Source organism: Sarcophilus harrisii, chromosome 2, assembly GCF_902635505.1.
Source record: "Sarcophilus harrisii chromosome 2, mSarHar1.11, whole genome shotgun sequence".
Taxonomy (NCBI): domain Eukaryota; kingdom Metazoa; phylum Chordata; class Mammalia; order Dasyuromorphia; family Dasyuridae; genus Sarcophilus; species Sarcophilus harrisii.
In genome coordinates this window covers 212,681,508-212,695,690 of record NC_045427.1, presented here as the reverse complement: position 1 = coordinate 212,695,690, position 14,183 = coordinate 212,681,508, and the positions used below count along the sequence as shown (strand labels likewise).

The window sequence follows — 14,183 nt, the reverse complement described above, 5'->3', positions numbered from 1 at the left end:
AGATTTCTACTAGCTGTGCAACCCTGAAAAAGTAATTTTACTTGTTTGCCTTAATCCACTGGAAAAAGAAATGGCAAATCACTACAGGATCCTAACCAAGAAAAATCAATGGACAGTATGGTCCACAGACCAACTGACCACCAACAACAAGGCAGTTTTTCTCAGCCAATAAATCAATCTACAAGGATTTATCAAATGCCTACAGTGTACTCAGAACTGTCAAAGGTGCTGAGACATGCAAAGATAAAAATGAAATAATCCCTGCCCTCTAGAAGCTTACATTCCACTACTCAGTGGCTGTGTCTCTGAAGTATTTCTGAGCAGGAAGTTTTTCCTTAAGTCTGTCTAACCTGAGGCCCCTCCTGTCCCAGACTAAAAACAATCTAGGTAGTTGGCTCTTGAGGCAGAATCACTCCACCCCAGCCTCAGCCTTTCCCAGTGATAAGCTATACAACAGTGAGGGAGTGGACTCCTAATTGCTAGGGTGGGAATGTTTGCCTTTTGCTAATGAAAATAAGTAAAAGAGATACTGTAGGAATGCCCAGCCCAGTCCAGCAGTTCAGGCAGTAATCAGTGTCCCTAACAATAGACCTTGTATTTGCCCATATTTATCCCCTATAGTTATTGGCTCCAGTTCCTACTTAGAAGCACACCTCTAGGCACTAAGGTACTGTTAGGGGGCCAGAGTAATGTCTGCCTTCTGTTGTGGCTTAAAATCTAGTCAGTGTCTAGGAGACCATCTGTTTTTGAAATTCAATTCAATTTAATTCCACAAATTTATTATGTGTCTACCATCAACCCTAGGGAATACAATAATGAAATCTGCTACCTGACTTCAAGGAGCTTACTTTTTATTGGGTAAACAAGAGCTATAAAAATACAAGAAAAATAGAAAGAATGAGAAAAAAATATATGTTTCCGTTTGCACTCAGAACATATTTTTTTACTTTGTCTTGCCTTTTTTCCCCCCAATGTGGCTAATATGGAAATATGTTTTGCATGACTTCACATGTACAATGGGTATCATATTGTTTGCCATCTCAGTGGGAGGAGAGACTTAAAAGACGTGGGGGGAATTTGGAACTAAAAATACAAAAAACAAAACAAAAAAAACAAAACAAAAACCACCACATGAGTTGACTATTATTTGGTCCTGACACAGGGTATACAGACTCCTTTAAGGGCCCTTACTGCTTTAGAAGTCCTTTCCTCTTTTTTTCCCCCTAATTCTAAAGCATAGCATCCCTGAACTTCTTCATGCTCCTAGGTCTATAATACAGGATCAAGAATCATTCTCCAAAGAATTGTCAAAGGAGATAGGATGCAAAATTCATATACCTAAAAATGGAAGTAGTCCCACTCTTCATATACAAATAAAGAAATTGATGCTCATTGAATTTAAGTGACCAGACAGTAAAGAGTATAGATAAAATTTAAATCTAGGTCCTCTGACTTCAAATGTAGCATCTTCCCACTCTACATACTGCCTCTCCATAAGAACAGTTCTCAAAAGCAACATTGCAAAATGTAACAACCTTATCATGGATTGCTCTAAATCATAAACAATCAAAGAAATGCAAATTTAACAACAATAATAACAAGCCTCAGGTTTCACTCCTTACCTAGAAAATAGAGGGAAAAAAAATCTCTTAAACAAAAAAAGAGTCAGTACTGGAGAAGTTATCTCTGGAAAAGACAGGCATGCTGCTGTACTATTGGTGGAACATCCAATTGATCCAACCATTTGGAAAATCAGAAATGCCCATACCCTATGACCTAGAGATCTCCGTGCTCAATACCTAGCTACCACAAGGTAGTCAGTGATAAAATGGAAACATCCATGTACCTCAAAGTAGTAAAGAACATGATGCTGATGCAACTTCCCCAGATTAGCCCAGCCCAGGGGGCAGAGGTCAGAACACTGGGCCGCCAGGCTACTTTCCCATGGACATATAAATAGACAATAAATTCTCATTTCACTTTCTCTGGAATTCTCCTTTAACCCCTATTATAGTTATTTATAGACATTTCTTATTCCCTAGATTTTAAGCTTCTTGAAGGTAGGGATCTTTTTTTTTTTTTTTTTTTTTTTTTAAATCTTTGTATTTGCTAGTGCCTAGCATAGTCACTTCCTTAGAGTTAGTAGATGGGAATAGATGCTAGATTGAATTGGATTTCCTATTTCATCATCTAAAAAAACGTTTGCGAGCTATTTGTCTTCCTGCTTAATTTCCTTCCTTCCTTCCTTCCTTCCTTGAACAGCTTATTCTCTTCTTGCAAGTACTAAAGAATCACTGGCAGGAAATGGTGAGATTTACTCTTTTCTGAGGACAAGGAAACCAAAGTACCAGAGAGTTTCTAAATTTGCCTGGGGCAGGGGGAGGGAGCACGTGGGGTGGTGAGAGGAGGAAATGATGATTGGCTGCTGGTTCCAGTGGGGATAGCCCACTGACCCACAACTGTAAACTCATCACTCCAGAACTCTATTCCCTGCAGGTGTCCAATCCCAGGAGAGCCAATGCTAGCAAAATAATCTACAGAACAAAAATAGCTGGGGATTTTTGGTGTTAGAGCTCATAGATTTCTATAGCTAGAAAAGGCTTTAGAACTCACAGATCAGAACAAGGGGCCTAAGAGGCCATTGGTCCAACATTTTCATTTTATATGTAGAAAAATGGAGACCTAGAAAAATTTAATGATCTGTTCAAGATTACACTGCTATTAAGTGTAGAAGTGCTAGTTGAATACAGATACATAGAATCACAAATCTGGAGTTGGAAGGGGATTCAGAGGCTATCTAGTCCAATCCTTCCTCCCCCACCCCCACCCACCATCCCAGCCCATTTTACAGATGAGTAAATTGAAGCATAATTTCCCTTAAGGTAATAAGTGGCAGAAATAGGATTTTGATCACAAAGTCCTCTGAATCCAGAGTTAGCTCTTTCCCTGTACCACGTCAGTCAAAAGCTCTTTTCCCTGTACCATGTCAGTCAAAAGGCTCCCACTTATTTTATCTCCTCTGATGCCCTCAGAATTCTGTAACATTAGCATGGCATGCATTATTTTCTCCATAACATGTGAGATGTAGAGTGCTATCAAATAGAAACAGGGATTGCTGAATAATATATAAGGCTCCCATGGATAGTATATTTACTTAGAAAACCAGAGATTTCTTTTTTTAAATGAATATATCAACCCATTAAAATCAGATAGGAACCACATTTTAATTTGGTTTGAGCCACGCGTAGCAGGGTCATGGAATCCCCATGTTTCATATGTCTACTGTAATGGATAGAGAGACATCCTCAGAGCTAAGGACATTTGGGGTTAAAGGCCTGTGATATATAGTAGCTGTTTTATCTTGAACGTAACTGCTTTAGACGGTTCTCAAAGACCATAAGGGCAGCTAAGTTATAGAGAATTGGACCTGGACTCAGGAAACCTTCCTGAGTTCAAATCTGGCCTCAGACACTTACAAACTGTGTGATCCTGGACAAGTCACTTAACTCTATTTGCTTCTATTTCTTCATCTATAAAATGAGCTGGAGAAGGAAATGGCAAATCACTCTATTTGTCTTTGCCAAGAAAACGCCAAAATGGGGTCTGAAAGAGTAGACACAACTGAAATGATGGAACAATAATTAAGACTATGAGTTGCTGAGAAGATACCTTAGTAGTAGAAGGAGTTTCTTCACCTGTGAATACCTTGTATCAGTTAAATCACAGGTCTTTAATGGTGAGGAAGCTAAGAAATTCCAGAGAGGATTGGGGAATGTGTTCATGGTCAGTCATTAGCTGTAGTTGAGGCTGGAGCTGGAGCTCAAGGCTCTGGCTTCCTAATCTGCTGTCCTTCTCCTCTATACACTGATCTATCTCTAGAAAGGGAACTGAGAGGAATTTTTCCCCTGTTCCTCTTCTCTGGACACGGCAAACATTCCAATCATGCGTGATTTTTGTTCTTGACTCATAAAGATATTTCTGGATATTGTTGCTGTTCATTTATCATGGAAATGCATCAGGCATTTAAAAAAAAATCTTTGTAAAGAAATCCCCTCTTTCCACTCTAAACCCATCCACTCACATTGTCAAGTGGATTCCTGAAGGAGTTGAATGGGACCAAGTCAACTGTTCAATAGTAGAAAGATCTTGTTTTCATATGGTTTGTGGGAGATTTGGCATCTAATTTAAATATACTTGTATCAATTTATACTATCTGATCTTAGGAAAATGTCAGTGTTTAAATATTATTATTGCCCTAAAAGTTATCATTTTTTAAAAAAATGTCCTCTTTATCTGGATTCCTGGAAAGAGCACTTGCACTTTGAAGTCTATAACCTCGTTGAGCTTCTGACAACTTATTTGAGATACTGACTTGGCCATTTACTACCTGTGGCAAGTCATAATAAATCAGAGACAGTAAAGAACATTTGAGGCCTTCTAGTTCTTATAAGAATGAGGATATACCTGTCATTTGGCCATTTAGCTTTGCCTGAAAATTTCTGGATACTGGAAGCCCAAGACATCCCTTTCTGCTTTTGTATAATTCTAATTGTTGAGGCAGCTGGATAGATGGGTCAGGGAATAGAGTGCTGGGTCTGGAGTCAAGAAAATCTGAATTCAAATTCAATGTAAATCTAAATGCTTTTTAACTGTTTGTTTTAATCTACTTCATAAAAGTGTCTGACTTGACTAAACAACAATTTAGTGGGAAGTTTTTCCAGTCAAGTCTAAATTTGAAATCTAGGCAACTTCTTTCTATTGTTTTTTGCGCTGTCCTTAGGCCAATTAGAACAAATGGTGAGACAGCCCTTTGTGATCTGGAAGGCAGCTATCATGTCGTCCTCATAAAATCATAGGATTTTAGATTAGGGCTAGAAGGGATTGAGAGGTAATTTAAAGCAACCTATTCATCTTACAGATAAAGAAACAGACCCTTAAAGAAGTAAAATGACTTGCTCAAGATATTGTAGTTGTTTGTCCTTTTTTCTGGAAGAGGACCCATGACATCAGGGAGGGGATGTCATGACATACAAGTGAATTGGATTGAAGTGAGGGAGGACTGGGCAAGGTCACCTGCCTCATTTTCCCCCTCAGAACCATCTGGGTCCAGTGGACAGAAATAAATTAGGATAATTGAAAATGGCCTTGGATGCAAGGGAAGACCATAAGTAACATCTTCAACAGGTCTCAGTTTGACTGAGGCTGCATCCATTCAGTGATTAAAGCTAGGTAGCAACTGAGGCAAAGAATCTCCTCTTTAAGAAGTCAAAAAGCAGAGCTAGAATTTGAACCTACCTCTACTTCAAAATCTGATATTGTCACAACTCCTTAATATAAGGAAAGCAATTTATAATAATGATTTCAACAATGGAAATTGAAAGAATTGTTAAAATTAAACAGAATCTTGTGCAATTAAAATGACTAAGCTAGGTCCAGAAGAAGAGAGGAGAAAAGAATCTCAGCCCTGCTCCCCTTATTTTTTGAAGAGGTGGGGACTATGAAATGTGGAATATGATGTATACTGTCAGATTTGGTTGGTTGATGTAAAGTTGGGTTTTTTTTTTTTTTTTTGACTGAGCTTTTTTCTTGTTCTCAGGGTAAAAGGACTCTCAGGGTGAGGGAGAGGGGAACGATATATTTAGAAATGAAGGATATATCAAAACAAAACATTTCAAAAACATTTAAATTTTTTTATCTCATTATTGCTCTATGGAAAATGATGAGCAGGATGTTCTCAGAAAAACCTAGAAAGTCTTCCCGAACTCAAGCAAAGTGAAATGTCCTGTGTACAAAGTAATAGCAATGTTGTGGGATGATCAGCGTGAATGATTTTGCTATTCTCAGCAATACAATGATTCAAAACTACTCTGAAGGATATATGATGAAAAATATGACCATATAACTAGAGAAAGATTATGTCTGAAGACAGATTGAAGCATACCTTTTTTACTTTATTTTTCTTGAGGGTTTTTTTTTTTTTGAGGGGGAGGGAAATCTATGTTTTCCTTTGTAACAAAACTTTTATGGAAATGTTTTATATAACTTCACATATGCCTTCTCAATTGGGGGGGTTGGTGGGAAGAAGGAAAGTATGGAACTCAAAGATTTTTTTAATTTTTATTATTATTATAGCTTTTTATTTACAAAACATATGCATGGGTAATTTTTCAACATTGACACTTGCAAAACCTTCTGTTCCCCCCCTACCTGTTTTCCCCACCTTCCCCCCTATCCTTTCCCCTAGATGGCAGGTAGTCCAATACATGTTAAATATGTTAAAATATGTTAAATCCAGTATATGTATACATATTTATACAATTATCTTGCTGCACAAGAAAAAAAGGATCTAGAAAGAAAGGGAAAAAAAACCTGAGAAGGAAAACAAAAATGCAAGCAAACAATAACAGAAACAATGAAAATGCTATGTTGTGGTCCACGCTCATTTCCCATAGTTCTCTCCCTGGGTGTAGATGGCTCTCTTCCTCACTGAACAATTGGAACTGGTTTGAATCATCTCATTGTTGAAGAGAGCCATGTTTGTCAGAATTCATCTTCATATAGTCTTGTTGTTGCCATGTACAATGATCTCCTGGTTCTACTCACTTCACTTAGCATCAGTTCATGTAAGTCTCTCCAGGCCTTTCTGAAATCATCCTGCTGGCCATTTCTTACAGAACAATAATATTCCATAATATTCATATACCATAATTTTTTCAGCCATTCTCCAATTGATGGGCATCCACTCCATTTCCAGTTTCTTGCCACTACAAAAAGGGCTGCCGCAAATATTTTTATACATGTGGATCCCTTTCCCTCCTTCAAGATCTCTTTTGAATATAAGCCCAGTAGTAACACTGCTGGGTCAAAGTGTATGCACAGTTTGATAACTTTTTGAGCATAGTTCCAAACTGCTCTCCAGAATGGTTGGATTTTGTTCACAGTGGAACTCAAAGTTTTAAAAACAAGTGTAAAAAAGAAATTATTTTACATGTAACTAGAGAAAATAAAAATATTAAATAAATTTTAAAATGCTTTATTTAATTTTTATTTAACCACTTAAAGTGATTCTCTTCACCTCGTTCTACATCTGTAAAATGAGACGTAAGTTGGTTTAGGTGAACTCTAAATTTCCTTCTATTTTTAAATCTTAATATGATACTTAAATTCCACACATCAAATAAGGAATGAACTTGGAGTAAAAGATAAATGCATCAAGCCTGGACACTAGCTTTTTGAGAAATCTTACTCTCTTCCTTAGAACCTGAAGGCTTAGGACAGATTAAGGCAGTCCTCATTAATTCATGAAGACTTTCTCTAAGAGAAATTCTGCTTTCCCTTTTGGTAAAATAATGAAAAACATATATAGCTTCAAAAAGGAAGGAGAGAAATTCAGAGATTATAAATGGATAAGATTTTATTATTAGGAAGACGAAGGCATGCTTGGGCCATGTTTCTAAGATCTACATTAGGGAAAACAACTGCCATGCTCTATCAAAGACCATTCCTTGGTGTTCTTGCCAGAGACCAAATGTTATCCTGGGTGGACAAATGAGTTAATCTAGTCTTCAGTGAGAGTGACAGAAGTTAGTAAAATCAACACAAGTCAGATTTGGGTCCCAGTTCCAGCTCTGTTATTGACTTACTGTGTGACAAAAGACAAATCAGTTCCTTTCTTTAGACCTCAGTTTCCCCATTTCTAAGGTGTGAAGTGATGAGAAGCCACCCTTTCTCAGCTTCTTTCCTCATTAGCCTATACACGTCTTCACCTGGAAATTAAAGAAGGAGGGTTTATTCATTCATTCATTTGACAAATTTATTGAGTATTTTCTTGACTGGTTAGGAGTTGTGAAGAATTAAAAGAAAAAAAAGACAATTGTTACCTCTAAGAATTTTTATAATCTATCAGAGCAGAAAGCCTTGTAGAAGTCTACTTGCAACTAGGTGCTTAATTGATTCTAGAAACATACAATGTTTAGTGAAACGATGTTTTGGGGGCCATGTGTTTCATGTTCCATAAAAGGAAGTAAAGAACAGCAAATAGATAGAGTATTGGATTTGAAAGCAAGAAAATATCCTACATGTGGTACTTTATAGCTATGTGACTTTAGGCACGTTCACTTAAACTCTTTGAACCTGTTATCTGTAAAATGGGGTTAATAACGCCTGTAAAAGTACCTCCCAGAGTTATTGAAAGGAGTAAATGCAGTAACATTTCTAAAATGTTATATTCATGTCAATATGATTATAGGAACAATGTTCTAATAATAGCTCATGTTTACATAACTTTTAAAAGTTTGTAGCTCTATTGTCTCTTTTAAGTTTCACAATAACCTTCTAAATGATGAACAGTCTGTGGAATTAAAATATAATCTGCTTATCATGTATTAAATAGGTTGGATCAAATTCATGCAATATGCTCCTTTACTGTATTCAAATAGCTAAAATAACAAGGCAACATTCCCTTAGTGACATAAAGGTACTACAAGGTCCGAGTTGAGATGGCTTAGGATGATCAATTCTAGACAGGAGAAAACAGTGGCAAGGAAGGGCACCAGCAAAAGAACAGGTGTGGTAAAGTGCAAAGTGAGACTCAGTCTGTCTGGAGTGAGCAGAAGGATGTGAGTCTGAAAACATAGTATAGCTACTCCAAGGTTGTGGAGTTTGGGGTTTTCTTAAGTATTAAGCCTTGAGGAGCCATAGAAAGCTTTTTAGAATAGTTGTAGCGGGAGGGACAAAGGGGTTGCTTGAAGGTTGCTTGCACTGGTTCCATGATGCTCCGTAGACGTATCTGGGACTCCCCACCTTGACTAGAACCCACCAAAAAGGAAAAGGACTGGGGAGTGGGGTGTGTAGAATGGAAGCAGAGGGTGGGCTTGAGAGACAACGCCTGTGAGGGTACGGTTAAATTTAGTCAGGGGGCTCAGAGCGTCCAGCTCAAGTCCTCGACCAAGCTCTCCGGCTGTAGCCTGAGAGGAAGTTTTCTCCCTCCCAGGTGTGACTGGAAAGGGTGTGTGGGTGAGACTCGCAACATCAGGCTTTTTGAACTTGGAGGTGGAGGCGGGGATCCCACGGGGAAGCAGCTTCTATCTCGAAGAATCGGAAAACTAAAGCAAAACTAGAAGTGATCTTGCTCTGCCGGCTCTCCAGCCGAACTGGGGAGGGGATCCGATAACTGTTTGGCGGATAGGACAGCCTCAGTCCCCTGCCTTCTCTCTCCCGCCCTCCCTCCCCTGAACCCCCTTAAATCTGGTAAAGTCTGGGTGGAAAGTCAATTTCTGCAACAGCTACCCGCGGGTAAATTAGGCGCTGGTGTCAGGAGGGGAACGAGGGCGGGGAGGTAAGTGGAAAAAATCGCGATTGTTCTTTCTCCGCTTCCCCCATCCCCCCGCCCTGAGCTTTCGGGGTTTGCTGCCGGTGAAGGATCTGATCCGTTTTGCGTCAAAGATCTGCATTTACTCATCCTTCTGGGAAAGTTACATAAATAAATAAGCCAGCGAGGCCAAAAAGCCAAACCAAACACAAGCAAGAAACAAAACACAAGCAAACCCCTAAACCTTTGTTTCCACTGTCGCTGACATCTCTCCTCCTCCTCCCCCTGCCAGCTCCGAGATCTGGATTGCCTCCTTCCAGGCGTACACTAGGTTGGGTAGGAGGGAAAAAAAGCACTCTCTCCGAGCTGGCTGGGTCAGGGGCAGAGACACAGCCGGGGCCCGCCCCAAACTGGCCTCGGTTGGGACTAAATGTGCGTTAGAAATGTAAACAACAGCCCTGAGAGAGCGCTGGGCCGCATTCTTAGGTTTCAGCGGCTGGGGAAAGGCTTAAATGCCCCCCGACCTGGCGTTTTAAAGAATGCTTGGGACACGGAGTCCGAGGGCCCCGGCTCTGAGAAGACATTGTCCCCTCCCCCACCGTACACCTTGCACAAATAAAGAAATCTAATGACGAAAAGGCTATCACAGATTTGGGAATCTTTTATATAGAGGCTATTATGTGCTAGGCACCGTGCTGAGCCCTTTCCAACTACCTCACTTGATCACGGAATGAAAGAGACTTTAAATGGGGAAAAAAGTGACCTGACACGTCCAAGGCCACACAACCAATCAGCGGCAGATCTGGGATTCAAATAACTGAGATGCTGACTAGAAACGCTCGCATTCCACCGAACCACAGTTTTTCGGCCCAGGGATCGGCGAGAATTTTGGCCAAAGAGCCCGGGCTCCCACTATCTAACTCGTTGGAGGAGACATGAAGACGTGACCCCTCCTTTTACTCCCCCCCCCAATTATAGTTTGGGATTTGCTTATGACGTATTATTAACACGTAACAGAAGCGTTCTAATTGTGCTGCACGGAAGCAACAGGGATGTCATTAGAATCATTCATTCCACCTTTGAGGATCCTAGGAAGCAAGCAATCAATCCAGCTGCAAGCAGCTGGCATCACTCAACCCAGCAACCAGATTCTACCGCGTTTCTCCGGGGCCAAGTACAGCGCTCTGGGAGCGCCAGAGTGAACCAGTCTCCGGCCCCACCCAGGGCTGCAAAAGGCTTTGGTCTTTGGACCTCCACCTCTCAGTGGCCCTGAACACAGCAGGCAGCCAGGCACCAGACAGATCCCTCGGCCGCGCCTCACAACGTTCCCTAAGTGTCCTTTGTCACTGTAATTAAAACAAGAAAAGAAAAGAAAGGCTGAGCCGAAACCCGGTCCGACAAGGGCCCTCTCTCTGTTCTCCCGCCCCTGTTCCCCTTTAAGTGGAGTTCTGAAGCCTCTTTAAGCTAGGGAGCGAGGGAATCCCTCTCCCACCACGTCACCCTAACCAAGGAAACCCGCACTCACGTCCTGCAACGCAAATGACCATCTTTGGCAAAGTGCGCCAATGGAACAGACCAAAGCGAGCACGGGGGAGAAGGGGTGGGGGTGAGGGTGGGGGTGGGGAGAAGTGCCAGAAATCCACTCCGGTGCGTTCCACTCCTGGAGGGGGAGAGAGAAGCTCCCGCTCGGGGCGTGCCCTGTCCCCCTTTCAGCCTCTTTCCCCAGTCTCTACGCCCCCCGCCATCTCTTTCCTTCTTTCCTCATTCCAGGGTATCGGACTGGTGTCAAGTGCCCTTTAGCTGAGGAGGGGATAGAAAAAAAGAAGCCTCTTCTTTCTTCCTCCTCTTTCTTCCTCCCTCCTCTTTCTTCCCCTCCCTTCCCCTACCCGCCCGCTCCACCCCGCAAGGTGGGGTTTGGTGAGCTGCGGGTTGACGTGAGTGAAAGATCCACATGGTACAAGGGGCTGGATAATAAAGAGTGTGGAGTTGAACTAATGCCATTGCACTGAGTCATCCCAGGCAGGCAGAGCTCGGAGCGCTCCATCGGGAGAGAGCTAGAGAGACCCACAGAGACGGGGATAGGGCGAGGCAAGGAGGGGGAATTGCAGTTGCAACCAGGAAAGAGAAAGAGAGAAAAGGAGAGAGGGAGAGAGAGAAAAAAAGAGCCCCACCGCCACCTCTCGCGTGCGGGAGAGAGGGCAGGGAAACCAGTGTCAGGATCCCTAATTAAAGGAGAGCGCAGCTCTACTCTAAAAGGCAAGAGGGCTCCGCTCGCTCTTTCTTGGGCTTGACACTACGCAGCCGGGAAGACTCAGGCAGGAGGGACCAAGCTTTGCTCTGTGTCCATTCAAAGGAAAAAGATTTTCCCTCCCTTTGAGTGCTGTTCGAGGGGAGCCTTCGGGCGAGTGGGGAAGGTTTTGGGGTTTTGGCTTTTTGTTTTTCAAAGCATTTTTTTTTTCCAGATTATTATCTTTTTGTCAAGTGTCAGCGCCTCTCTGAAACTCGGGCGGCTATTCGATCCACAGGAAGTTTATTCTCAACCTTTTTTTTTTTTAAAGGAGGAAATAGCCTCAGAAGTTTCTTAAAGCGAGCTTTTTTAGCTGAATGTCTAAGACTCCCACTGACGGGGCTCACTAGTTTGTTGTCTAGGCTTATTTTTTCTCTTTATTCTCCCTGCCCCATTTTTCTTTTCGGACATCGATTCCGTTCCCCTTCCACTAGGTTCCAGGTTCCCCCCGCCCCCAACTACCCGCTCTCGGGTTGAGAGGGGGAGGGCGAGTGGGAGGGCCCGAAGGGAGGGTCGGACTTCGGGGAGAGAGAGCGAGAGAGCGAGAGAGAGAAAGGGCCAGGCGGCCAGCTGGTGCCGGGCAGAAGTTCTGAGCGCGCCACTCCGGGACTCGGAGCAGTCGACTTCTCGCCTCTTCGTCCCCCCCCAGGAGCGTTTGGAAGCACTCGGCCTGGGGGTGGGGGGTGGGAAGGGTTTAAAAATACTGAGACTACCCGGAGAGGAGATCGTCAGGGGCAAGAGCGCTCCAGCAAGTGCGAGGCGGGGAGGAGGAGAAGGAGGAGGAGGAGGAAGAACAAGAGGGTGGGGGAAAACAAACACCCTGTTTCCTCTCGGGCTCCCACCGCGGATCATGTACCAGGATTATCCCGGGAACTTTGACACCTCGTCCCGGGGCAGCAGCGGCTCTCCAGCGCACGCCGAGTCTTATTCCAGCGGCGGCGGCGGCGGCCAGCAGGTAAGCAGGACAACTCGCTGGCTTCCTGGATGCACCTGGCGGGCATCGAGACCTTCCTTTTCCTCTTTCCCTCTCTTCCCTCTCCCAGAAAGCCCACCCTCCCCCCCCTTTTAAAACTACTTTCTTTTTTCTCTTGGGCAAAGAACCGCAACCGAAAGCATTGCTCAGGGGCTCGTTTCTTCGAACCTTTCCTATCTCCTTGTCTTCCCCTCTCCCCCCGGGAAAATAGAGGGAGCTTGTAGATGTGAAATGCTGACAATGACTTCCCACCTACTCCATCATCCCAACTCTTTCCTCAAATGGAATTATATGCTTCTCCAAGACCCCATCCCTTTACATAAAATATAGTCAGGCCAGGGCTAGCCTGCTGGCTTCTTAGTGTCTTCCCCTTCCCTTACTCCCAGAATCCCCATAGATGGACAGGAAAGGCTGGAAAACATCCACTTTCCCAGGAAGCCATTGCTTGATACCCATGGTATGAAATCTTTGATACCTTCCCCCTCTAAACCACTTACCCTCACCCAGCCGCCTTCACCATACTGTAGAGAGACCTTCTGACGAAAGAGGTCGGTGTCGGAATATTCTCTGAACTACTTCTAGTTAGGGAGCAGCATACTATAGAGGAAAGAGTGGGGGATTGGGAGCTGGGTTCAAATCCCAGGTTGCACTTTGTGTTTTTGTGACATGGGACAGGTAACTTTACTATTCTGGGTCTTGTTTTTAGATTTACATCTGAATGAAAAGATGGGACTAGATAACCCGGATGACTCCTTCTAGCTTTTGAGATCGAGGTTCTATTCGGTTATATACCTAGGTGAGTGAGGGTAAGTGGTTTAGAGGTCCAGGGCATGGCAGGAGTGAAAGGCTCATCATCAAAGTCTGACCCATGCTCTACTAACTAGTCTTTCCCTAAGGCAGTTTTTGCCAAAGGGATTCAGTATCTACCTGCCCACCTTTGGAGGGGTCCACCCTCACCTTCAGCCTCTCTCACTTCTCACCTCCTCTGTAGAGACTTCTCCATTCCAGAAACGACCTGGCAGAGGACCTTTGTGTATGCAACAAGGCTTTATTGAAGAGAGAGAATGGAGAGAAAAGTAGGGGAAAGGAGCTGTTGTGGCAGAGTGCTCTCTGATTTTTGGGTGGTACTTGAAGCTGAAAAAGCAAGTCGGTATATTTTTTAAAGTAGCTCAACTGGTTTGAAATCAGAACAATTGTGTATATGGAGCTGTGCTTGCCTATAAAAATCAGAAAGATAGTGGTAGTGAGGGGGCCCCATGGAGTATTATCATTTTCACACAGACCTTTACATGTATGGGCTTGTCTTATGTATTGCGTTAACTCAAGAGGCCCACCAGAATCCAGAGTAGCCTCTACTTCCCTAGGTTGATATATGTTTCTGAAGAGTTGCAGGCTACAGGTCAGAAGTTGCTATCCAAACCACTTTCTGATTTGAGATCTATCTATCTATGTATCTGAAAGGAATTGTAGAAAACAATTCAGAAAGAGGGTTGAGAGAACTCTATCTTGGATTTGGGGGAGAAGAGTGGAAACAATTTTTTTTATTCCTATGAAAGAATATTTTATTACAAAGTGATCTTCAGAATCAGTAATATTCCACTCCTTAGTAGACC

The 14,183-nt window shown here is 42.8% G+C and overlaps 1 protein-coding gene across 2 annotated transcripts in view; it reads left to right on the top strand.

Annotated features, from left to right (window-relative positions):
• Positions 1 to 11,333: 11,333 nt before the first annotated feature.
• The window catches only part of FOSL2 (FOS like 2, AP-1 transcription factor subunit), a 34,593-nt gene continuing 31,743 nt past the window's right edge, over positions 11,334 to 14,183 (top strand). The window contains exon 1 of one of the 2 annotated variants that reach the window (XM_031951327.1): positions 11,334 to 12,552. In XM_031951327.1, the coding sequence (XP_031807187.1) occupies positions 12,448 to 12,552 (105 nt within the window). In that variant the 5' untranslated portion in view covers positions 11,334 to 12,447. Of the gene's footprint in view, positions 12,553 to 13,091; positions 13,367 to 14,183 lie in introns of those variants that run through there. The other variant, XM_031951329.1, reaches the window with a different exon arrangement.